Source organism: Temnothorax nylanderi, unplaced genomic scaffold, assembly GCF_030848795.1.
Source record: "Temnothorax nylanderi isolate EJ_2023f unplaced genomic scaffold, tnyl_v1.0 TNYL_tig0003_pilon, whole genome shotgun sequence".
NCBI lineage: Eukaryota > Metazoa > Arthropoda > Insecta > Hymenoptera > Formicidae > Temnothorax > Temnothorax nylanderi.
Genome location: NW_027249065.1, coordinates 2,484,818 through 2,512,119, shown reverse-complemented (window position 1 = coordinate 2,512,119; position 27,302 = coordinate 2,484,818). Strand labels below are relative to the sequence as shown.

General features: G+C 44.9%; 1 protein-coding gene across 3 annotated transcripts in view; it reads left to right on the top strand.

Moving 5' to 3' along the window:
• Nucleotides 1-27,302, top strand: part of LOC139771728 (cell adhesion molecule Dscam2) — a 77,402-nt gene that overhangs the window by 17,011 nt on the left and 33,089 nt on the right. For all 3 annotated transcript variants that reach the window (XM_071704726.1, XM_071704719.1, XM_071704713.1), the window contains exons 3-8: nt 6,323-6,649; nt 11,350-11,511; nt 11,906-12,055; nt 17,069-17,186; nt 22,063-22,306; nt 23,423-23,627. In XM_071704726.1, the coding sequence (XP_071560827.1) occupies nt 6,323-6,649; nt 11,350-11,511; nt 11,906-12,055; nt 17,069-17,186; nt 22,063-22,306; nt 23,423-23,627 (1,206 nt within the window). The remainder of the gene's footprint in view (nt 1-6,322; nt 6,650-11,349; nt 11,512-11,905; nt 12,056-17,068; nt 17,187-22,062; nt 22,307-23,422; nt 23,628-27,302) is intronic.

Below are 27,302 nucleotides of genomic sequence, written 5' to 3'. Positions count from 1 at the left end.
TCGAGAACTCGTAAACATATTCGGCGTAACGGTATAATTATAGTTTTGCGGTCGGCAATTTTCGAGCGCGCTAAACGTTTTCGCCGGCTGGAATTTCGCGAAAATCACGAACGATTCGTGACTATGCGAGCATGTTAATATTATTTGGCCCGCGATACACGATAGTACAGACTATCCATACTATCGTTTGGGCTAGCTAATCTCTGATGCGGTAATGCGGATAAATTTCCGAACGATAACGCGAAACGCACCGAAATTTAATGACGAAGCTTTATCGTATAAAGTTCAGTAGTTAACGCATACCGGGGGTGTGTCCCGGGTTTACCGCATCACCTTCCACCGTTCGCGGATCAATTTGGCGAAGTGCATTTATATTTTAACTAAAGTGTCGAGGAGGGAGGGAGGTAGGGAGGGAGAATGAGCATTATACAATTAATCTTCTACCGTCGCATTGGTACACCGCATAGTAGACGCGTGATCGCGCGAAAACATCGCCGATAAGCTGCCCAACTAGAAATCAGATTGCAGAGACAAGATAATGGCCGGCCCTCTAATCGCAGATTAGCTATTCCGTAATACGAAATAATTAACGTTCGATCGTAGATACTCGGGCTCAATTAAATGGACAGCGATGCTGACGCAGGCAATTAACGCAGGCCGAAATGCGCCCCTTACTGTGTAACGAAGATAATTTTGTCCAACTACTGCGCCACATCGTCCGCAACGCTGTCGTGAGCAAAATTTATGTAAACGATATCGCGAATTCGTTCAATTTTTCCGAATCTGATTTGCAGTAAGAACGTAACAACAGCAAATTCGTTGTCTTTCAGAAATAAACAACTCAAAAGTTTATATTTTCGCGAATCAGATTTTTCAGGGCGTGAATAAGTAAGATCATTTAATTCTCGTTCGCACTTTTATCTTAATAAGATTTTCATTGACATTTCGTACTACGGTCTTTCAAGTTGGAAGCGTAAAGCGTAAAGCCGAGTAAAATCGTGAAGCGCAGAGATCGCAAGTTCAAAGGCCTCGAGAGGATCGATGGTGATGGTGGAGCGGAGTGGAGAACTTTCGATTAATAATCCACTGCACAGACTGGACGCGCAGGTTAGATTTAGAGATTGTTACGGGGATTAAATTTATACCTCGAGAAATGCAAAATTAAATTTGCAATTATAGCATTAACCGTAACAGTTTAAGATCCATCGAGATTTCGCTATTATACCTATATGATCTCTTTCTTATTTTGTTGTTTATGTTTTATTGTTTATCTTTTACTAATCACGCATGGAATAATTTTTATTGATAAAGGCTACATATAATTCTTTAGAAAAAGAAATTTGTTGTAATGGAATAATTGTTATGGAATTAAAAATTTAATTGCTCGAAAACTGGCGATCGCCGCAATTTTTGATCACTACTGAAAAAGCATTCGCGTGTAATTTCATGCGTAATTCGCCGATAAGGTCTACGACTCGTCATACAGGAAGGCATTGCACGATCCGTTTAGTATCATCCGTTTTACAAGTTTTATCCCGCGTTTATTCGTTTTCACATTTCAGTAATTCTATTGGCGATTGTGAAATTCCTTTAGAACAACATTTCACATCGCGCACACACGCGGGCGATTTATTAGCCAATTGCATACCAACGTGAAGATCCACGTAATTTCATCACGATATAAAATTATGTTTTATCTTTGCATTAACAATGCATAATGCAAGCCTTTGTTTAACGATAAATAATTTATAAATCAATAAGTGAATTCTCTTTATACGAACTGTTTCGATATATTTTTCGATCTTCCATAATTTCACAAATTATCGCGCGAATATATATATTAAATCGATATATGCGATAAAATTGTTCAGTATACGTCTGCGATTCTATTGCCATCCTTGGCGACAGGCGTACGCGAAGATGAGAAATTTCGCAGATACTTCGCGAGTACGTCGCCGACGGAAATTACTTATTATGCCCGCGAGAGTTGCGCGGAACATCCGGCGACGGGAAGCGAGTGACGATGACGATCGGCGTTAGGACAGGCAGATACCCTGTTCCCTCTCTTTCCGAACCCTTCCCTGACTTCTTCGTTCCCCGTTAATGACTAACAATACGTCCGCGCGAGCCGCTGGAACAATGGAAACAATACAGTGATATGAGAAAGCCGGTTTGCATTGTCGGACAAACCACCGACAGGGCGCCTCATTTTCTCTCCTTCGCGCGCCCCTCCTCTTTTCCACCCCATCCGTTTGTATCCACCATTCGCTTCGATCCATGGTACATCCACCATCCATCCGTTCTCTCCGTTCTTCCGTCTGATCTCCTATATCTTACTTTGTGCTATCCAATACCGCACAGCCGCGCGCGCGTTTCGTCTGTCTTCGCACGCGTGGATATCCCGGACTTAACTTTTCCTTTCGTCCTTCTCTTCGCCGTTCTTCTTCGAACTGCGTGGAAAGAATCGTACGCCGGTGAATGGCCGTTGATTCCGGAGCGGAGACTGCTCCGTTCGACGCTTCTTCCGCCCTTTGTACGCGCGTCAGCACCACTAAGGGGCTTTACCCTCTCATCTCTCATCGGCAATTAGTCAGCGATGCTGACTAAGTTCGCCGGTTCGCTATTAGTTACGCTGACTTTTCGAAATCACGAAGGATGAAACGATTATTCTTCGCGTTACTCGCTGGAAAAGTTTTTAGTCTACGCAAACGGTTAAAAAATATAATGATATATGTTGTCCAAAACCTGGGATATTCAATATTTTATTTAAACGGGAAAAAGCCTGTGCAGGCTTGAGATAAATATTTAAAATATTGGAAATTGAGGATTAGATATAACATGGATATACTTTTGATAAATAAGAAACGCATAAATTTTCTCTTTGTAGAAACATTTATTTTAATGACACAATTTCAGATAAACGATTCCGAATAAATCGAGATATACGATCGATCAAACTCTTGCTTAACCCCTTCGCTGTCAATGTCGTGTATACACGTCATGGACAAGGTGGGCTCAAACTGCGAATGACGCGTGTATATACGTCATGATGAAATAAATGTAGAATGCCCCGGACATTTTTTGCCCACTTTGTGATTTTTGTCTAAACAGTGAAGGGGTTAATATATCCACATACGTATGAAGTTGCACGTCTTTTGCGAACAGTAGGAAAAATATCGTTTAATTTCTCCATTTTTATCTTAATCTTCACGCGAAATTATCTACATAGAAATTTTAGTCATTAAATGTTAAATAAGAATACATACAATATCACCAAGTTACTTCAATTGCGTTCCGCGTGACATCTGAAAGAAAACCGTCGCCCGCTTCTTTTAGAAATTTTAGTCGTTAAATGTTGAATAAGAATACATATACAATATCACCAAGTTACTCCAATTGCGTTCCGCGTGACATCTGAAAGGAAACCGTCGCCCGCTTCTTATCGAACATTCTAATTGACAAACTGCGTTGTTCCACGAAAGGACACACCGAACAGAACGTGAATAAAAGCGGGCACTTGAGGCAACTTAAAGGGGATGCGAATTCTCGAAGGATGTTGACACAAAACATTATACGGTCGGTCGTCGCGCCCTCGGTCTCGTCTCGTCTCTTCAACACGGTTGCCGGCTAAGAAGCACAAGTACGCGTCTTCGGTGGTACGCTCATGATGACGTCGAGGGTTGACATGGTGTTACGCTTCTAGTCTGCCCGACGTATCGCTTACGACAGCCGGCCTGGCGATCGTGTTATCTCCTTCCTTCTCTGTCTCTCTTTCCCTCTCATGGTCCCGCCGAGTGCCCCTAGAGTGGGTGTGTAGTCGAGTACGTGCCAGAGTAGATGCAACCCTTAGCTACGCATTCGCCCGTCCCTCCACACTCGCCGTCCATTGTTTAGCTATTTCGATGAGCCAACGTATTTCGAGCGCGTTCAACACGGCTCAATCTTCGATCTGTTTCCGCAATCTGGCTTCGTCACGTAATCAGATAAAAAGGTAGGATTTTGCAAATTTCGCGAAGTTTTACATACCGGAGAAACGTCAGATCGATGAAATATCACGAAGTTACGAGAACACGCATATCCATCAATGTGGGTACAAGTAAAATAAAAAACAAGCTGACGCGATTAATCTTTCTGATATGACGCTCCTGTTACGTTCGTAATCCAATCTGATTCAAGAAGAGACCCGGGATCAGAGACCCGAGATCGTATTTCTGATGTATATGCCGCCGCAATCGGGGAATCCCCTGGTAACGATCGAATCGCAAGACGGCCGACGTATGTCAAATGGTTGTACGAACAGCGATGGAATTATAACGCGAACCGGAGGAACTCGTGGAAGATGAAGAGTTAACTTTTTATGCAGGACGCCTTCCCTCCCCGCTCTTCCCTCCGCGGGGAAATGATTACGGAGTTCGGGGTGAATGTAGGTCGCAAGATATATATCCAATCGCAGGTCCGCAATGCACTGGTTATCCGGGCGATGGTGGAGTGCGCCCAGTGTTAAGATTCGAAACTCCGTCGGCTAGTCGGCTTTGAAGAAAGAGGAACGGAGAGAGAAACGGAGGGAAACGAGGAAAAAGGAAAGAAAGAGAGAGAGAGAGAGAGAGAGAGAGAGAGAGAGAGAGAGAGGGAGGGAAGGAGCGAGAGAAGTAGAAGAAGAGAGGGTAAGGCAGGAAGTAAATCTTTGCCGGGTACTACAGCTTTTATAGGAGAGAGTCCGCGATTTTCTTTTTCGAGAAAACGATAACTTTCCGGATTCGAACGTGCACGTCCGAGGGACGACGCCACGAGGATGGGGAATCCGCCGGGCTACTAGAAACGTTGCCTTGGCTTATGGGAGATAAGTAATCAAGATTTAAGCTCGCGCCAGGCTTGGTGTAAGGGAGGGAATTGCCAACGTAAGCGCTCATCGGAGACTCGGCCAAAACAACTTCCGACGTCGCTACTTTCAGGCTATATTCGGCTACTGAGAGAGTACCTTGGACTCGAGCCTGCGCCACGCAGATAAAAGCACGTAGTTTTAGCGAAGGCAACCTCGCAAGCTGTCTAACCGTGTGTACTTTGACTTGTAAATTTATAGTTTGGCGTACACAGGCCGATAATATCAGGTTGATAATTTATTTCGTAACTGCGACTTGCGGGGACGCGATCGTAATTTCTTTTTCGCATAATGCCTGGCACTCGTGTAATTTATTTCAAGTTTCGCGCACACGTCGAAACTTTACGCTCGGAAACGCTAAATTCCTAAAACGCGCGTCCTTTGACGAGCATCGATCGCGATTTCGTTCGGGGCCGGCCACACACGGAAACACGCCGCGGGCGCGCGCGTCATTCGTTGCACGTTCTGCAACGTGGATAGTCCCGCACTTGGTCGGGGCCAGCAGCTTCCAGATGAGCAATGCTGGACGGAATGCGGAATACATCGGGAGCGAACCGGCATTCCTACTTAAATCAACATAACTCGGGTGATGAATGGTTAACAGGCTTCGGCGGGTGGAGGAGGGGCGACGAGGGAGAGGGACGTGCAATGCGCTCCATTTATGGAAGCTATTACGGCCGAATTTCAGCGTTAAATGTATGATTTATGGCCGGGCGTATTATCTTCGTTCATGTCCGTCGACGATACAGTGCACGTCCCACCGCCGCTCCCCTTCTCTCTCTCTCTCTCTCTCTCTCTCTCTCTCTCTCTCTCTCTCTCTCTCTCTCTCTCTCTCTCTCTCTCTCTCTCTCTCTCTCTCTCTCTCTCTCTCGTGGTGTTGACTCTCTCACCCTCCCCTTCCCTCCCCCGTTTAGAAAATTACTTCGCATTCGGCCGGTGATGAACGAAAAATTCACCGCCGGAGTGTCCATTCGTTGACGCTGCCGCGTGATTAATGCGTTTCTGATTGTTATTCGTAATACTCTAGAATTTATGGCGCATTAGAATCGCGAAATAAAGCGCGACCGTGCGAACGCGCGCGCTAGATGCCGGTTCGAAATCGTTTTGTCCGCGCGAATTGTCGCGCGGACAATTTTCAGTTTCGAGTTTCGGACAATTTTTCCAGGAATTCGCGAGAGAGCGCGACGCCGCGCCGGTAATGGAAATTTTAAGCGTATTTAAAGTTGTATGGCGCCGCGGCGATGCGAAATGAATAATGAAAAGGAAAGGCGGAAGGCAGATCCGCAGATATCCGCGAAATATGTACAGTGAGCTGGCGGGGGCGGGGGGGGGGGGAGGGGAATAGGGAGCCGTAATCTTAATTGAATATAGTTAAGCCGCTTTGGGTTCTACCGTTAATACATATCTGACGTCTTTCGTCCTGTCCCCCCTCTTTCTGAGAAGCAGGTACCAGCGACGCCTCCTACGAGACGCAGGGACCCAGCTTCGTGACGGAGCCGCCGTCCAGGGTGGAGTTCACCAACGTGAACGGCGGCCGGGTGGACTGCACGGTGCGGGGTAACCCGCTGCCGACCGTCGACTGGCTCGCGGCGGACGGCGGCAGTATAACGAACATCCTCGGTATCAGGCACGTCCTCGGCAACGGGACGATACACTTCCCCGCGTTCGAGGCCGAGGCCTTCCGGCAGGACGTCCACTGGGCCATTTACAAGTGCTCCGCCGTCAACAGTGTCGGCGCGGTCGTTAGCAGAGACGTCACCGTCAGAGCAGGTATGTCAACCGAGCGAAACTTGCCAAGCTCGTTATCTGCGGTCCGCTTCTCCGCATTATTCTCGCTTTGCTCTCCCCAATATCGTCCTCGTCCTCGTATCCTACGTGGGTCGTGAAGACGGGGGCCAACCTCGTGAGTGACGCGTGCGCGCGGTGTCTATCCGCGAACGGAACTCACGTTCTCACGGCCCACGGATTCGATCGTCTCCTCCGGTCCTCTGGTCCCCCGGCCGACGAGATGAAATTTCCTTCTCGCGCACGTTTATATCTTGTATTCATGTATTGTATTAAACTGTAATCGGCAAGCTTAGTAACGGGGCTGTCTCTCCGTCGCGGCGGGATCTACAGGATAATGGAATTACCAGATACCGAAATCGCAGCTTTTTATACTATATTGAAAGAAAGGAGAAAATCTTGGAAGACGTCACTCTGGATTACTCGGATGCCATATGTTAAGAATTGTTACAATTTCCTACATCAGACATCGATGAATTAAATAAGAGAGAGTTTTCTCGTTGCAGTCTAGAGTGATAATCGAATAACTTAGCTAACTATTGATTTCCAGTTTGTACGATTTATTTAAAAATATGTATTTTTGTTATGACTTGAGGTTTCGAGTTAATGAGTTAAGTAAATTGCTGCGTTTGACAATTTAAATAAAAGGATCTCGACTTTCCGGAAGAGTCTATTTTGATTTAAACGAATAAGTGATTGGAATTTTTAATATTGTATTAATTTTTAATATTCTCTTACTCTATTTTTTACTCTACATGAGAAAATATTCATGCACAAAAGAATCTTCCATTATTTATTCGCTTCGCGAGGAAAATATCGGTTTCGCGGGCATTAGCTAGATAAAATATTAGAAATCTCGTGTTGGGCAGCCATGGTACTTAGTCACTGAAATCGCGTTATAGGAAGGGAGATCCGTCTACGGATTCTTTTTGCTCGACGACGCGATACCTTCCAAAACTCGCGTCTACAAGAGTATCGAAGTAGAAGACGGCGAGAAAAGAGAAAGAAGGCAGGGACGGGTAAATGGAGTAAAAGGAGGCCGCGAGGCGCCTTAAAAATAGAGCTTCCGCCGGGTCAACGAACCGGAAGATATCTTATCGACCTAATACGCCCGTAAATCATCGTCGCGTGAACGCAGCCCATACCTTTTCAGATTCATGCCTGGTGCCTCTGCCGCGTCAGCTCCTAGTATCCGCCTCAGCCATTTTCTTTTTGCTCATCTCCTTCACGGTCTCATCCTGCCTTTTCCCTCGCCTTCCTTCCCGCCGCGCGCCGCTTCGCTTCCGCGCCCGGCTTCAGCTAGCGCTTCCTTCCGTCCTCCGAGAAAAATCTTTCGGCTGCGCGCGCTCTCTATTCTTGGAAACAAAATGGATATGATTGCGTGCGCGATCGCTCGAGCACGTTGCTGGTTGCCGCCGGAAATGTCGCCTTTTTCGTTTTTCCTACCACCTACGGCAGCTGCCGTATGTAATCGCGACGCTTTGTCAAAAAAAATGGAGAGAAAAAGGGGAGGATACCCCCTGTCATGTGGGGTTACTTTGTCTCTGTAAGAAAGAAAACTTTCCGCAACCGTAAAGGAAGCTTCCTCCAAAGGAATTAGTTTTTAAAGAAGCAGTTTATGAGTATTCTTTCCACTTTCGCGCGAAAACCTCGTGGTTATTTATCTCGATTATTTTTTCTGATGGACTGAAAGATTCTAATGACGATACATTGCGTTCATTGTGTTCCGGTACGTGGGATCCGACCAAAACACTTTCCCGTGGGAGCAGCTTCCATCATTCAGTATTTTCCCGCAGAGTTACGAGACAAACAAGCCATTAGTCTCTGGGTTACTTGACATATTTCATCATCGATCCTGAAACGATGTCCCGAAACGATGTAAGACGAACGATATAAAAGATGACAAGAGATGGCAGAATATAAACCGCCAGGGCATCATTTGCGAGGAAGTTCAAGCTCGAGCTTGTTGAGGAATATGTGCTACTTTCTATGACGTGACTTGGTATATGCACAATAAGCTGACAAGGTATAGAAAGAGAGCCGATCTAGTCTGCACTAGCGAGGATAACGAGACCGGATAACAAATACTTAACCGTTTTGCGGACACTGGGCGTTCGCGCTCGCTGTTTGTCCGTTTTTCACCACGTCCGCGTTACCTCGGAGGCGAACTGAATTTCGTATTCAGCTCGAACGATACCGCGGAACTTGTTATTTATTTCGCAGGAACGAACGAAATGGACGCGACTCGAGAAACACGTTATGTACCTCGAAAATTCGGCGATTCGGCAACCGTTGTTCTCCGTCCGCTCGACCGATATGCATATAGCCGAGCACGAAGCGGGCGCGTTACACGGCATTACCTCGCGTATATACGACGTATGTACGATGTGCCTCCTTATACCGAGAAAATGAGTAAGTTTAACGACCGTACTAGACTCTTTTATAAAAACTACATGGTAGGAACCGCGTCGCTCACTTTTACGAGACGGACATTCACGTTTTCAACCCGGGGATCGTGTCTCTCAGCTTAGCAGCTTATAAGTTTAAAGATAACTCGGAAGTACGTCGGCGTGAGGTTTCTTTAAATTTTATATAAAATTATTACTCGGTGTTAAATTATATATTCTTTAACTCGTTACTTATTGAAGTAGAATCTAAAGGTATTTATTGTAGAATTATATAATCGAAAGAAAGCTGTTACAATATTTATTTTAGGAACAGTTCGTAATTTATATGCAATGTACAATTTCGTTTATTCTGACAATTACATTTTTTATTCTTTAAGAGCGCGTGCACGCACACATATACGGAAACATATATACGTATCTGACATTATTATCCGCACTCTCGAGTTTAAAACATCGCTACTCGTGCAGATTTGTCGTCGGGTAATCACGTCCCCTCACGAGAGGGGTCCTCCGATACTTTTGCATAAAATCCAACTTGTCGAAAAAGCGCGGTTTTCGTTTCTAGTGGATGATTCGCAGAGAGAGGACGGATGCGTGCTCTGATGGAAAGCTCTGGTCGACGTCGTTGCTCTTGCGCGCGGCATCTTCTCTGTCTTTCGCTCTTTGATTCCCTTCGTCCTCTATCTCCTCTCTACGTCCCCCCCCTGTTCCCTTCTACTATCTCTTCTCTCTGCTCGTTTCATGCTTTGTAAATATTACCTGCCACGAGACGTCTGCCGAGTTTATGTTCGGCTTGGTTGCCGCGTAACCGAGAGAGCCGAACGAACGATACGCGGGGAAAGCTAGAAAGGGATGGCTGCCGAGGGAAAGGCAACCAGAAAGGGACGAAAAGAGAGAGAGAAAATGGTAGCGTGCGCAGGAGTTGAGTGAGGGGATAGAGCGAGCACGAGAAGGTGGATGGAGTACGGGCAAACTCACTGAGTTTTTACCCCATTCTGAAGTCTGAGTGCCTCGCTCCGCTGACTCTCGAAACGGGTTGCGGAGGCAGAGAGAGAACCCCAACGCACCACCACACCACAGCGATTCCCTGGCTGCCGCCACCACCATCGTCCGCTTTTCTATCCTCTTTCTCCTTCTTTCGTTATTTCTCCCTCTTTCTCTCCACTTTTCTCTCTTTCTCTCTCTTTCAGACTCCTGCCTGGCTGCCTGACTGCCTTCCACGTTCTTTACAACCTTATTCCATCTCCCTCTTAGACATGCCCTTACCAACCTTTCAGCCGAGCCCATCAACTTACGTGGGCTGCCGGGTCAGGGGCGGATCGCGACATGAGATTTTGGATAAGACCACCCGCCTTTTGGGATTTTCTACTCTGGCCATATTGTGCTGCCTCGTTTCTATCAAGCCTGCGAGCGCTCTCGTTAGCGCGCAAAAGTCGGCAGGGCAAAAATGAAGGCGGTTTTAACGCGGGGGATGATGTGATTTACTCAAAGAAACTCGCGTTACGTCATGTTTCCCCGTGAATTGCGCTCTCTCGTGAGCTTTTTTCAGTTGATCATTGACGCGGACACACAAATAACTTTTTCGTAAACTACGAAGTTTCTCTAACACGGATTACATTAAATTATTCGCGCGATGTAAAAGATTTAATCGTAAAAATATAGTGGGATAAAGAAAGCGTGTTCGCTCTTCTTTATTCTTTTATTTACCTAGCAGAGAAATGAAAATGAATAAAAGCGCATATAGTAAATCTGCATAATTTAACATATACGTGATGATCGTTCCCGCGGCGTTTTCTCCGTGGCGTCGAATATTCCGCCATTGTTCATCCCCTTGTGTTTCATTATTTTGCACAATTATTAAATTTCTAGCGAATTAACGAAGGCTATTTGTTACTCATTTTATTAATTGATAGTGTAAATTCAACATGCGGCGGATACGCGCAGTAAATGTAACGCGTGTTTACCCGCAAACATGCGTTAAACAGATCATTAAGTGTACAGAGGGAGAGGACAAGGGGAATAAAATTACGCATGTCCGCGCATACATTTATGAGAGCTCTCTAATTAGAAGCGGCGTCGAACGTTGTTCAAAACGTGGCAAACTGTTCCGCGTTGTGCCGTTTCGGTTCTTATCGGCAAACGTGTATCAAAAGCGAATTGTAACACCCCTCGTGCGGCCGCGGCAGCGCCATTAGCATTTGCGTTATGTTCTTATAGTCCCCGGAACCGTGGTATATGGACCGGGGAGAGAGTGGAACTTATCGTTACGTGTTGCAGTGGTAAACCAACGTTACGATCCGGAAGTGCAAAATCCCAGCGGCTTCCCCGGCAACAACGTGCTCATGCGCTGCATCGTGCCCAGTTTTGTTCGCGACCACGTCACGGTCACGTCTTGGCTTCAAGAACCGGTCTTCAATATTTACCCCTCCACAATGGGCGGTGAGTACAATTAAAAGAAATAAGAAAACGGACATACGGACACGTTCGCATACGGGTAGCGAGCTTTTCAATGCGATACCAGCGTGGGTAATTGCTCTAAAATAACAGATATGGAATTATTCTATTTAGCATGAAATAGGAGGAATCGAATTATTCTAAAATTACAGTTGCCTTTTATCATATACGCATAATGGGTATTGTCGCAAATTAATTATATCGCTGGAAAACAGGAGTTATATTGCATGACGTCATCTACGTGCGCGCACGTATATATAAACACGTAATTTCCTTCCGATCAATTTAGATTTCCATGATGATAGAAACGTAATTCAAACCTCCTCCTGCTCCTCCTCCTCCTCCTCCTCCTCCTCCTCCCCGACGCGTGTTGTTATAGATGGCAAATATCATATGCTGCCGACCGGCGAGTTGATGATAATCAATATTACGCGAAGCGACGCGCAGATGACGTATCGGTGCAGGACGCATCACCGGCTAACTCAGGACACCGTCGTCAGCAGCAATGTAGGGCGGCTGCAACTGACTGGTGAGTACGTCATAGATTTTTCTCCTTGTACACCCGGGGCAGGGGGGTGGGGCGCCCGCTTGCATCACGTTGCTCTGTAAGGGCGGATTTCTTGACCAATTTAGCCAGTTTTTCCGTAGTTAAAATATATCAGAGTTATCAGAGTGTCGTTTATCATTAAATTACATCAAATTGTTGTTTATACATATCTAAACCGCAATTTATCAAATATTCAGAATTATATATGTTAATTAAAAATCAGTCAATTTGATTTGCGAGCGTCAAATTTAAAATTAAAATTTTATTAAAGCGATATTTGCCGGAAAAATTAATAAATTTTAATTATATAGAAGATACAGTGTTTTGTTACCCCTTCGGTTATTATTTTCAATTAGTCTCTCCTCCGAAGCTTATTTCGGGAGAAACTCTTTATCTTCTATCGCTAATTACTCGAGAACAATAGGTAGTTCGATACCTTCCTCGAGGAAAAATTGGTTCTGAATTAGTCGATGAAATTGTTATTAAAACACAATACGCTAAAAAGCCCGGATACTACCACAGATACAATCTTATTGTCCTTATTATCTAACTATCTCGATTCAGGATTAATTGGACGGTGCGGGAAATGGGAACGATCCCTATTCTGTCGTAACCATCATTTCACAAAGATGAATTTATTTCGACAATTATTAAATTTTTCGAAAACGTAAACAGAGCCGGAGCCTTGGATATCCGTTGCGCTTGTCGAACGGTAAATTCCCGTTCCGCCTCGAGCTGAACGTATAGCGGACGTATGGCGGAGTTTAATTAAATGTTTACTTTACCTGCACCCGATTCGATCGATACCGCGGCAATTATATTTCCCATTTTTTTCATTTGGAATGAAAGCAACCAAAGGAGAGCGGTGAAAAGAGAAAATTTGTCCCACAAATCGAGAACTCGATACATCTGCGCGATTGAAATTTTTAATAAAAGTAAAGTTTTGATGCTCGGCGACCAAACGCACGATTATACACGAATATTTATTTCTGTCACGTGTGTATATATAAATATACCTGCCGACGTGAGTCGCCAGTTTAATTAATGTCCGATCAAAAGGGATCGTCAAGAATCAAGGCATCATCAAATAGAGTAGATAATTAATTCCAGGAAGCGTCGTTCTCGTTTTTTACGCTCTCGCAATTTGTTCCCCTATCGTGTCGAGCACATTAACTCGGATCTTATCTCGCGATAGCTGGGTGGTCGCCGGGGATGAAAGAAGATAAAAACAGTGCGTTTAACGGCATGGGAGCCCCGTCCGAGCGACTTCTTCGACAGCGGCGCGGTCGATGTTTAATTAGATAACTGTTAAAGAAACGATGACAGTATGGCGTTGCGTAAATTACGGGAGAAACTGAATAAATGAGGGCGAGAGAGGGCGAGATAAGACGCGAAGGTATAGTTACCCCCCCCCCCCCCCGAGCGGTCCCGCTAATGACGTTTCTCTTCTTCGTAGGATGTCACATCGCGTTCGAAATTAAGAGGAACTTTAATCGCATCCGCACGAACGCAAGGGGAAAGGCAAACTATTGTGCGCTTTATACCTTACCTTTCCATTACCTTCGCGATACCATCGCCTTGTAACCGATCTGGTAACCGTTGGCGTTCTCTTCGGGATCATTACAAATACATTATCTATCTATTGTTCTTATTTGATGTACGCGATTGAATTTGATATGTCTCGCGTACCACGCGGAAAAATTGAAATAATGTTTATGATGGAATATTGATCGTGCTCTTTTACCGGGGTATCCTATCCTCATTGTGAAGTCTACTCGCCGTCTTCCTAGGCGATTCTAGATTTTCGAAACTACAAGTGGAGAAGGAAAAGGGAGACAGGTAGAGATATAGAGACATAGTGCACGTATGTGTGTGTGTGTTCGGAAACTTTAAAACTAGGAGAACCTCTCGTGATATCGCAAATTTTTCGAGGGACGTGCGACTTATTTAAAGTTTCTCGCAGGTTCGAACATAAAGCCGCCGTGATTTTATGCGTCCGCTTACTTTCTGCTCTTCTTCGCAGCAAAATTCTTCCATGCTGTATTCGTGAAATCGCCTCGATGGACGCGCTCGGAATAATAACGTCGATTAATTGATTAATACGATTATTGCAAATTTCGGCAAGCTTCATCATACCGCGATTAAATAAACTATGTTTTTGTCGAAAGAGTTGGCCGATCGGAAATTAGCTCGGGCAATATGACACGATTTAACCAGATACGACATGTTTGAAATCCATATAATTAGCACCGCCGTTTCGGTATATTTCTAATCACACAAATATTTCTGACAAACATCAATTAATTATCGCCGTAATTCGCTCATGGGTTAATTACCTCATGTATCATTCGACGGCTTGCCGAATAAACGATATTCGCTGTGAAAGCCTAGCAGCAATACACAGGCGGGATAAATATTTGTTCGAAAGCGAGTCGCGCGCGCGTGGGAGGGAAACAAAGCAGAATTGACCTAAAAAAATATTACATCAACGATTAATTCCTCCAGGTCTCTGCGACATTTCCGAGTTTTGCGGCGCAAACAAAATAATATCAATTGTAATAACAATTACCGTCACATCAATATAATTATTCATGAAATAATATGATATCGCACAATAATAATAATGACACAATTTAAATTGCAACGTATCATCGTAATGACAATCGAGCGGCGTTTCATAATTCGATGTTATCCTTGAGATGAGGTAAAACCGGGAGGGTGAGGTGCGCGGACGGAGGAAGGGATAGCCGTTTGTGTGCCGCCGCATAATCAGGCAAGAAAAACCGTTCCGACGTGCCCGGGCAAGAATATCTCGGCGGACGTTAAAAAATTCACGGGTTTCAATTTTCCAGAAACGTACGCGTTCGCGCTCGTGCACTCGTAATAAAGCCGATATGCGCGCCGGCCCCGGGCCCCGGCGTCGCGCCCTCGCCGGATATCTTCCGCCGTAAGATAGAAATTTATGCTAAGCGCACTTAGGTAGTTAATAACTTAATAATGAAGTTCGGGAGAAATTTGATCGTTTGCATATTTCGACGCGCGCCTTCGGACCGTCGGTACATTCCCCTCTAAATTAACCAAAATCTCGATGTACAGTAGTTTTCCCGGAGTAATGAGGAAACTTTTCGGCGCATTATATCCGCGAGCGTGTAAATCCCAGCAGGAGTCCCGCCGAAAATTTAGAACCGGCGTATAAAGTTAACGTTTATCGCGCAATTTCAAGAGACGTAATAACGCACGAATTGTGAAACGATTCCGGTATACAGTTCGGCGATATATATGAGCAGTGTCGCGGAGCGGACGTTACGTCTGTTCGATTAATTACAGATTTCGTTGCTTGAATTTTTCATAAACGTGTACTCTTACGGAGAGATGTCGCCGAATCTCACAATTTTTTGAAGTCGGAGTAGAATTTGTATTTCTGTTCAATTATGAATGCTCGAGCTTTCATTCTTTTCTTAGAGATCTGCATTTTACATAATCGTTTAGATCGGTAAATTCTATTTTTGCGAATTAAAAAACCGTCATTTTTCGGAATTACACTGAAACGATAAGTATAATATTATTAATTAATTAGTACTGACACGAATTGTTATTATTCGCATTGACGTTTGCTATTAATTTTAATCATATTGTGAAATGAAGCGCGGGGCCGGCGCGCACGTTTATCGTGTAAACGTATCCCACGCAAACGATAGATGTTTTTGTCGCGACGTACAAGAGGTAGGTATGTATGAACGCTCCCGGCGAGTATTCGCCATCGTAATCCAGCGCATTAATTCCGCGTTAAATGTAACAGCACGTATGTGCGACGTTGTCCACACATCATTTGATCACGAAATAACACACGTGCCGAAGAGAGAAGGGCACTTGAGTATCTATGGACGAATCAATAAACCACGCTGCATTTCTACCGCAGATATGCGCCGGGGGTAGATTGAGTGGCTCGATTTTAACATAGCCACGCGAAATAAAAATACCTACATTCGTAATTGGACAAATGGAATAACTGTAACGCGGGCCGTTGCGTTGGCGCATTTGATGTGTCATTAACCGGCGGCGTGTCTTCATTTTCGCCGCGAACGCGCGTAACCACCGATACGGATACGTTTTAATTAATTATGAATTTTCACCCCGTGTAAGAAAATTCGAAATTTCGAGCGAGGCGAAATTACTGCAGTCGAAAGTATGCCGGGCGCGAATTAGGAACGCGAGCGATTTATGCGGCAGTACAGTTTTGGCAGCGTGAAATTTTGTAATCGTATGCAAAAACTTAATTAACGAACGCGATTTAATTTTTATTTTTTTTTTAAATTACTCATGTCACTTTTGTGATTTCATTTCGAATATAATGGCAATCGCATATTCGCGTACATATGTTGCATACGAATTTTTTTTTGTTTTTACCGTTTTAATATATCTCAGCGCAGGCTGATGTGGTTTTTCGAAAAAGAAAAAAAACTGTCACGAAATTTCGTTAATGCGCGACGCGAGCAAGTCTCGTCGCAGGAATTCGCTGGACGTTGGCATTCGAACGGAACGTAACTTTTCCCGACGTTTTTGATAGCGCGTGACGTAATTTCAAATTCTCGCCAAAGCACGGAGATATATCGTCGTTATCTAACGTGGTTCCGCTTCATAGTGCGCGCCGTGTCGTAAGACGTGGCGTTATCTGCGACCATAACTTCCCATTAAACGTCACGCTGGATGCGTGCGCGCGGAGTCCTGCATTTTTTTTTCCTTCCCTTTCGCTTCCTCCGCCCCCCTCCGTGTCCCACCCATTTCTCGCCGTCCGAGGTCCCGCGCTTCCTTCCCTCCCCGCGGACAGTAACGATTTATGAACATATTTTCCGCGTATCACACGGCAAACTTGGCCGGAATCGATCCCCCCCCTTACGAGCAGCGGCGGATACCCAATAGCGTCCCGCGATTTAATCTTCGATTTTACGCTATAATTGAATCTATACGCGCCCGGCGCTTGTTTTCTATTTCCAGAAATTCGAGGCTCCATGCCGCCTATAATAAATGAGAAGCTGGTGTACATGTCGGCTCGTCTGAAAGACACCGTCGTGATTCCCTGCGTGGCCTACGCCAACCCCACCCCGACTAACAGGTAAGGTTTCCCCCCCCCCCTCCCCCGATATAATTCAGTCGTACTTATTAACATTACTGTAGATTAATAAATTATTAATTTTATAGATTTAATATCGCTTATTAATATAGATCAATAAATTATGTGTAATTCTCAATTAAATTAAATTTATATTATTAACGAAGCGTATATACCAGCGTATATGTAGTGGGATGGACGGGTCTTTCGCGTATATGCGTATATGTACGCGTACCGGATCTCTAGGTAGCGTACAGAAAGTTCATCCGGGCTATCAATTCCGCCCATAATTAGATTTTAAATCGCATTTTTCTCGCCGACCTCCTCGCGCATCTCGCTCCTCCTTTCTTATCCCCCTTCCTCGGGAGGAGGGGGACGAAAGGGGGCACGCTTGCGTTACGCTCAGACACGCAATTAAACGTTAAGCAGGCGTTTACCCTCTGTGCCGTACTCCGGCGATGATGTTAAGTAATCTGCATACAAAGTACGGTACACTGCGCGCGCGAATTAAAGGCGATGCTTGAAGATTAACTGGGTTCGCTTCGCGAACGTCACACACGTCGCGAGATGCGAGATAGCGGTCACGAAATCCATATAGCGCGACAGCCCGATGTGAATGGCAGTTAATAATGAAGAGCGACCGTGACGTACACGATAAATATTGACGAGCCGATATTAGGGCGAAACTGTCGAGACACATAGACCGGATTTCAATCGCGCTTCCGGTTTCGCAAGGATATATGAAGTTTAAAACCGACCATGGGCGAGAGTAAAGTCCAAAGTTCACGTGCCAAAAGAATCCAGTTCATTCTTCATTGACTCTATTGGACAGGAAACGCGTGGTATAACTTCTCTATGAGAAGTATCGTTAATGCCGTTCGAAGAGGAATTAAAGAAGGCAGGAAAATGTAGTTAATCGGATGAAAATTTATATAAAGGAGCTTTTACCATTGTTACCATAGGATCGAACGCGCGCACGCACTGTTCGACGGTCGAGATAAGGCTAAAACCTATTATCTAAAATAATACGTGTAACGGAGTCAAACGCGTTTAACGGTGTTTTGCGCTATACGCTTTCGCGTTGTCGTGCCCGGACAGCCGGGTGATGAGGAAATTGGAATCTTTGTGCAAACAGACGGAGCACGCGAGCCACGGTGCTCATTCGCTACTAGACGCGCGCGCGTCGTGTCTCTATTTTCCTTATATTAATGCTAATTTTAAACATAGATCCGCGGACGGAATATTTCGCGCGATATGAGCTCCACGCGCGCAGAAACGCCCACGCGGAGTTCATCGACATCGCGGACTTCCTATGGAAGGCCGGACCCGGGCGAGAAGGTGAATCGAGGTGAACGAGAAAACAGTTACGGAACCGGCGGGGATTTTCTTCTTCTCCGCGCTCTGAGTATTAAATATTACGTTAACTCTCGCGAGAGATACCATCTCCTTCTCCCGCGCGTACCCGCTCGCGGATATATTACATTTATCCCACGAGAGGTACGAGAGGAGAAACGGCGGACGGGATAGGCAAGCGCGTTCGTCAGGACCGCGACTAACATCGACGCATCACCACCGGGGAAGCGACGAGAGGCTCTACGAAACTTGTTGCGTGGTGGGGGGAGCGTGTTATTACAGCGGATTACGCGATTAGCAACTAGTTTGGTCCCATCATTGATGCCGCGAGCACCGTTGCAGAGGATCGGCGCGGTATAATCAAACTCGCATCGAATGGGGAAACGCACGGTTATCGCCGTGTCGCGCGGCGAGACGCGTTTAAATAATTACGAACGAACAGACGAGAAACAGGCGAGACGCTTAAGAATCATGCTCGCGAGAGCTAGCGCTGCCTCGGATCTCCCATTTCGCTTCATCCTCTCGCTTCTAGATTTTGCAGGGAAATCCCTCCGCCACTCTCTCTCTCTCTCTTGATCTCTCGCGCGCCGAAAATGTAAAATGAAAATTTCAAACGTCGCCGGCAGAACATATCGACGGAACTTTGATCGTGAAAATTTGTAGAATCGACGCGGATAGAGCGACGCGATTCAGGTTGGTGTGTACACGCGTGCGTGTGTGTACACGCGCGCGCGTGCGAGCCGCGTATAGAGCCGCCAATCTACGCGAGCGCGCGACGATAGTAGCCGGGGGGGATGAACGAAGATAGTCAGAAGATATATAGACGTCGGGAGGGCTGTATGGGTAGCGCAAACAAACCGACCGCTGATTACAGAGACTGCTTCTGACAGCCCATCAAATATTCCGCATTTACGTATACGTCGACGTCACTGAGTATTCCATGCTTGTGTTCATCAACCGCTCGCTTCCCCCTCGCCCTGCCTTCTCCGGTCCTTCTCCGACCGCCCTCTTCTTCCACGTCGGCTTCTCTTCTCCTCCTCCTCTTCTAGTCGTCTCTTCCGCAGGTTGATTTAGTCGACGGAAGAGAGCCGGAGAGGGGGAGGAGGAAAGCTAGAGAAGCTGAAGATAGGGATAAGGGATATAGAATGGGAAAGAGGAAGAGAGAGAGAGAGAGAGAGAGAAACAGAGAAGAAGAGGAGAAAGCTAAACAGGTGGAGAAGACAAGAGGATGGAGAAGACGAAGACAGAGAGAGGAAGAGAGTTTGAGGGTTCGTCGCGACGCGGCGGCTTCCATCTCTCCGGGTTCCCTCGCACTCGAGCATCTCCGTATCCCATCTCCTACCCTCGCCAATTTCCCTTCGTAAATTCGATTATCTATAGGTATACTCCTCATCCCTGTGGCTCCACTTCTGCCTCGCTGCCAACGCGGCCGCCATCTCTGCTCCCATCCTCTTCGGCCTCTTCCTCACCGTCATCATCCTCGTCGTCGTTGGCCTTCCATGTTCTCTCCCGGATGCGGAGTAAGCAAGACCCGGGACACTACGCTTTAGCGAATTTCTAAACCACGTGGGGCCGATCATCGTGTAAAAGCGAGAGAGAAGGAGAGAAAGGAAGAGGCTAAATCAAGAGGAGTTATTCTGCGCGCGCTGGAGGGACGAGGCCGGAGCTAATGGCGCGTTACGGGCAATCGCGGAAAGATGAACTGGCTCCATTCGGTCTCGATAAACTTCCCAAAGGGCGATAAGGGATCTCGAATTGGGATCGATTTGGATATTGGCGGTATTCAGATAACGGTATTCGATAACGGTATAATCTAATTTAATTAGGCTAATTTATTTGAGACATTAAAAAGTGAGGTTATACATGTTAATCGATTCCAGGTGAAGACGCACTTTATATCGTTAAAGAGCGACGTTTTTATCCTTTATATCTTTTAACTTGTTTAATTGAAATACAGCAAATTTAATTAGAATATTTGTTCGAATTTGAATTTCATTTTTATGTAATATTTAAAAGCAAGTTTTTACATTATTAAAGAAACAACGTATTTTTAACTCATTTAATTAGAGCGTGGAGCGCATATGTTTGAAACATATTCGCGTTATATTAAAAATTCATGTCAATCTGGTTATACAAATACATATGCAAGTTCGTTAAATGGTCGACGCGAGTAGATTCAGATCGCAAAAATGGCGGCGCGGCTTGAAATTTTCATTAGTGACTTCGTTGCGGCACTGACATCGTATCGACGGGATTGATAAGATAATAGAGGGAAAAATATCCCCGTCAAGATTTTATATACTTTCGTCGGAGCGCGTGAGCTTAGCCTACATATAAAATCCATTTCTCGCGCTATATAAACTCAATGGTGTATATATATAACATACATAATGTGCAAATAAGGATATGTGCAATGAATCTCTTCAATATCGCTTAATGCCGCGTAATTAATCGTAAAAAAAATAGACTATTTCGTCCGGATCGACACGTTCTTGCGCGGACGTCGGTGCGCATTTCGCGTCGTACTGACCACCGATAAGGTCAAAGGTCGCGCGTGCTCGCCAAGGATCGATTGGATTATCTTGTTTGCCGAGGCTGGCTTAAATCAAGACAGCCGGGCACTCCGAATTTTCAATTAAGACGAACACCGAGAGCCGGCGAAGTTATGCGTGATCTCGTTTCGTGAAATTCGCGGGGGATCGATCCACAACGGCGGAGTGTTGCGCTATATACTCGCATAGTTATATGCAATAGCAGCGTTACAGCGCGCGCCTCGGCGGAAATCCTCGCGTTATCCCGAAAAGCGAGACAAAGGCGTTTGAATTCAGATCGGTCGATTCGTAAAAACAAAAAGGAAAAGAGAAAAAACGACTTTGCGTCGTGCTTTAACGCGACGCGCGCTCGCGATCGTCTGAATACTCTGAATAATCGGCGGCGACGAATATCATTAAAATACATGTTCTTCGGAAAGTGAACGTTTTGAATGCGTGCCAGGGCGTATCTCGTCGCGTCGTACAACACACGTGTATACACAAGCAGAAATACGGGAATATAGCCGCGCGCGATATATGGACGTACAATAGCGGGGAAATGCATTCGGTCTTTCCCGATGAAACAATAGTTATTTTGTGGTAAGCGTGTGCGGCGGGGAGATACGGTTTCGGACAGGCAACGCGCGCGTACGATACGTACGTACGTTATACGTACATATATGAACGTGTAACGCAACGTTTTCGAGATCTCGTCGGTTAGGTAACTACAATAATAACATCGTCGCTTTGACGAGCGCGGGAAATGGTAATTTGCATACGCATTCTGTTGAGAACGCGTACACGTGAGCCGCGGAACACGGATGCAAATGCAGAGTTTCTGCGAATGTCTGCCTACATCGTCGATGCTTTCACTGCGGGGCGGCCGTCCGATAATGACGGGGTCCTTGGAATTGGATTCGAAATCGAAATATATAACTATATATATATATATATATATGTGACGGAGAATCCTGTTTCTGTTTTCTCTCGCGCAGATGGTACTACAACAGGAATCAGAGAGAGGAACCGATCGAGGAGTCGTCGGGCCATTACGTGGTGCGTGACGGCTCCTTGATCATCCAGGGCCTCGCGGAGAACGACGCCGGCTCCTACATGTGCACCGCCAGCAATTCCGAAGGCAGCGAAACTTTGGAGATCAGATTAACGGTGTCTGCACCGTTGAGCGTTCACGTACAGCCAGCGATACAGACGGTCGATCTGGGGAAATCCGCCTATCTGGTAATCAATCATTATCGACACCGATTTATTCGGAGATAAATAAAGAGCCTGTCACCCCCGATACGTATAATCGCGTAGGGACAAGTTGGACAGGGTAAACGGAGAAATAATATTTCGAGAAATCTAACACCGCGAAGAGCAAAGAAGATAAATTAATACTGTAGAGCCGAATATATATCTGTACCTTAGAGCCAGAAAATCGTATCTCCACTTTTTGTCAAAATAGAGTTAATACATTTTTTGATATGACAGGAGCTTAAATTGTATAATGATAAAGCGTCCTAAATGTCTATTCTTACTAGTTCATAAGATACAATGTTTAGAAGAAAACGTTTATTAAAAATTTTTATAGTGCCTAAATTTTTAAACCAGGTACAGCGCGCTGTTGGCAGTTGAAATTACTTTATTAAAAACTCAATACATCAAGCTGCTGCCTTTTATTTTATATCTAAAAAAATTAACCATTTCTCTGTTTAAAAAACTTTAAACCGTGTTTTCTCTAAATTCATATATAATAATACAAATACGATTCTTTACCTCTATAAGGTACAGATATATCTCTATACTCGAGAACGTTTTTTTAAAGGCCACTTTAGACAGTCTATGATTTGCGTCAGATTTCAAGATAGAATTCCATTTACAATTTTTATGCCGTGCATTTCAATACATTTATTTATTATATATCCTTATAGTCTGATTCTTCAACTGTCTCTCCTATTATAGACAGATCAATAACAGAACGTTTGAAGTCTTTGCACATTCTAAGTTTAAGGATGCAAAAACAGGCGACAGATCGCTTACAAATATCGAGCACTTCGATTACTGTTATGAATATTTACCGCGGCGTTTTCCAGTCGTCTGTAAATACCGTAAAGAGCTGTCGATGACGCGGGAAATGAATCTGTACGTGCCGGAAATTAATGCCGGTCGTGGTGCCGGGTGTGTGATTCGAATACATTTTCAGGAATATATAGAGATCTGATTTTTCTCAAGAAGCTCCACGCCTTGCGGATTCGAGACGAGACGGTATTCTTCCTCGTTTTTCCGCGGGCGCGCGAGCGCGCCGAGTCCCCTTCTTGATTCTCATCAGTTTCTTCCGTCTAAACTCCTTTGCAGACGTGCACCGCAAGTGGATTTCCGCAAGCGGCACTCTATTGGCTGAAGGACGGTCAGCCATTGAGAACGGGCGCCCGAGTAAGGACGGTCTCCAGCGAGCGCATTTCCGTGACGTCGGTCGCGAGGGAGGACCGCGGCATGTACCAGTGCTTCGTGCGGAACGAGTACGAAATGGCTCAAGGAATTGCGGAATTGCGCTTAGGGGGTAAGGCATTCTTGGACTTCGCGTTCCGGATGTACAATAGTATACGTCGCGACGCCTTATCGTTTGGAAAGCCAAGTCCATAGTCGTCGTGCCATCACTCGGAAACTCGAAAATCTTGAAATTATCACGAGAGGAACTATCTCTCGGTATCGAACTAAATATAATTAACATGCCCATTTTATGACTGAATTATACTCCAAAATTTAGGTAGCAAATTAATTCGAATTTCAAATAATGTATACAATTACCGTTAGAATGGTCGAGGCATTTTCAACGATTTTTAATTATTTATCCCCTCTGTGAATCGGAGTATTTTTATTCCGATAACACATTTTGTACACAGTATATTTAATTACAGCAAGCATTTATATTTTATAATGCTACAATTATTCGATTCGGGTGAAAGAAAGGCCCTTGTTTGCCAAACGAACCGGTGAATGTTTCGCTGTCGGTTAATATTGGTTGGTAGAACTCATACATTCCATTCCATGGCTCGCGTGCCATTTTATCGTAACGCATTCTCCATCGGGAGGCGGGCACGACTTCCCTGCAGGCTACGTGCCATTTTTGCGGGAAAGTGCCCTCATCGCTCTTCCGATTGTGCTTTACGGAGCGTGCTCCCATCTGTGGAACGATAATCGCGGTCTCGGTTTCGATTAACTCCGGTTGGGTTTCGTTTGCAGCAGCAGCAGCAGCACCAAAATCGCCAAATCGCATTACCTAACTTTAACACTTGTTTCTTATTACCTAATCTAGTCAGCATCCTGATTCTTACTTTATTTTAGAATTATGCAAAAAAAAATTGTAAATCTATATTTTAATAAAATAATTAAGGACTCTTAATAAGAAACATAAAAGAAATTGGCAATAAGAGAGTCGACGCGGTAATTAGTGCGTATAATGTCAAAAGACAGATGATTTGCATATTACAAATTTCCGGACGTTTCGGCTCTTCTTCGAGCCATCCTCAGCGGTAAATCAGTTATATAACCTCAGTAGTAAATCTATATTAAATAGAATATTCAGCGATAAATTAGGTCGACCTTCTCTATCGCCATCGCGCAATCGAGAATCGTTGCTTAATAGCGGATCGAAACGCATTTAACAATCTCTCGCTCGTGCATTTATTACGGGGGAAAAAAAAAAGAGAATTCGAACGAGCGATCGCGTGTTTGGCGAACTTAATCAGAAACTTGGTTTGCCCGCGGTTTGAAAATGTTGGTTAACGGCTGCGGAACTCGCGGAACATGTGCGGAGGAGGGAAACGCGGCTGCCTGTTTGCGCAGCGCGTTCCCTTCGTAACGTATTTTCCATCGGCCGGTCGTTTCGCCGCGGGATACGTGCCATTTTTGTACGAAAATGGCCTCGTTTGCTCTCTAGCTCTCTCCCGTTCGCAAACCCCCCGATATGAGAGACCTCCACCGTCGGCGCATCAATGTCCGATGGACAACCGCACGACTCGCGAATTTGCCCCGGGAATATAATAAAAGCGATTTACGATAGGTTTCGCCGATAACGTCGCGACCAAGCATCGAACGGATCACATGGGGTAACATATGACACGCGGAACACATCCAGTAACTTAGAGCGCGGTGTGTTTCATGTATAAAAAAAACTCTGCAATATATATATTTCCCCTGGAATTTTTCGTGAAAAAGACCGAAGCATAATTTGGACGTGGCGCATCTGAATTTACGCTTATTAATATATAAATTACGTTAATTGCTGTTGTATGAAATTACATTGCATTAATAATTACATAGAGGCTACTGTTGTTAATTAAATGTTTAACAACGTATTTTCCATTTGTATCGGTAAACAGTGTTATTTTCAATTAGATTTCGAAATATAACTCCAACGCTGGTCTTCCCAGCTTTTAAGTTTTTATTTTATACCATTTTCATTTCGCGAGAATATTGCTGCTGGCAAGGGAAAGCGTGCTGAGTTTCGTGCCGTTCTTACGAGCGATTTGTACATTTCTGCAAGTTCGTACGGGCTTTCGCGGCCATTAACCTTTATACGGCCGACATTTGGTAACTTTTATGACCTTTGAAAGTTTAAATTTTCTTTCAAAATCGCTTATAGCCTGCGCTCGGCTGCCTCTCTGTTCCCTCGTCGGAAACAAGCGTACCGATCTCCGGACGCCGTGTACAGTTTGTTTCTTCCTCCGTCGTAATCCGAGTTCAGATATCACGCGCGAGCTAAATTACTACTTTCCTCCTACCCTCTTATCCCTTAGTTTTCTCTTCGCTCTCGAGTAATTTTACCACTGAATTTCTCACTTCGGACCAAAAAAGCGTCCAATAAAATAGTATTCTGTTAGATATAAGTTTTCAGACACGTTAAATCGAAACTGACCGGAAATTCAGTACGAGATAATTTATATGTATCGACATTCAGAAACCTTATTTACCAATTAGTTCAGAAAAGATGGTTGATCTATCGTCAAAAATTGACGCGGCGCGGCACACCCACAGGAAATCTCTCTCTTTTTAATGTGGCGGAGAAATACTTAATCGTCGCGAGGAATAGTTGTGCGCTAACGTCTGCATTACATCAGCAAAATGTCACGTAATCGCTATCCGTAGTAACGAAGCCCGTCGCGCCAGTTACGACGGCGGATAGAAAATTAGTAATTTACGTCGTCCAAGTTCGGAGCCGGGCGCCTATTACCTTGTCATTAGGATTCTTCCCGTCTCCATGATTTCTAAGCTGTGAAGGTATAGAGTGTACATTAGGTCGGGATCGCCCGCAGCACGATAGGATAGTTAGTACCTACTACCACTACCCCTTCGGATTTGCATACGCTAACGAGATTTCTGCGGTTTTGCCGATGCTTTGCATGCTAGCCGCGCGCGATTTCGCGAAGCGAAGCGACGCGACGCGACCGACTACGTCTATTTATTATGCGTCATAGATACGTCCGGGGGATGAAAACCGGTGTTCCGCGGGAACGTCTCGGCGAATTTGCGAATTTTACCGGCGCGGCGGTTCCTGCCCCCGGGTGGAATTATGCGAACGTGATATCTTGTCTGTTACGATTTTAATGGCGTTCTCCCGTGCCGCGCCGGACGAGATTTACTTTGCGAGCCCGCACTTGGGGAAACGCGAGGCAGTGCCTCGGAAGAATATATCGCTCATGCAAATCACGCTTTATCGTGTCGTTCCTTCAAAATGCTCATTGGCATTTCGCATAAACTTCAATGTGAGGTATACGACTTCGTTGCGTGCTCCGCCGAAAGTTTCGTTGCCAACGAGCGCGTAACCGTTTTACGCGTTTCGGCATACGGTAACATTTCCTGAAATTTAGAGAAAACAAGCAGCGGCGCGGTGCCAACTAATATTAATTAGAGCGCAAGTAAAACATATTAATCTTCATAATTATGCGTCTCGGAAAAACATCCCTTTTTTAACATCATACATATTATTTCGGAGATTACAGAGAGCGTAACAAGAACTCCATTATATGGAGAGAAAAAACCCCAGAGATACATTATTCGCAAAATTGTACCTGATGTGCAATAATATGCTATTTAATCGTTTATTGAGATAATGCAAAATGCGATTGATGTTTCTCCCTGCTTGTAACTCTTACAGATATACCGCAGAGTAAAATTGTGCTTTAATGCCGTCGAGGTTTTATTCAGTCCTTATTTATGCAACGAGAGAGATTTT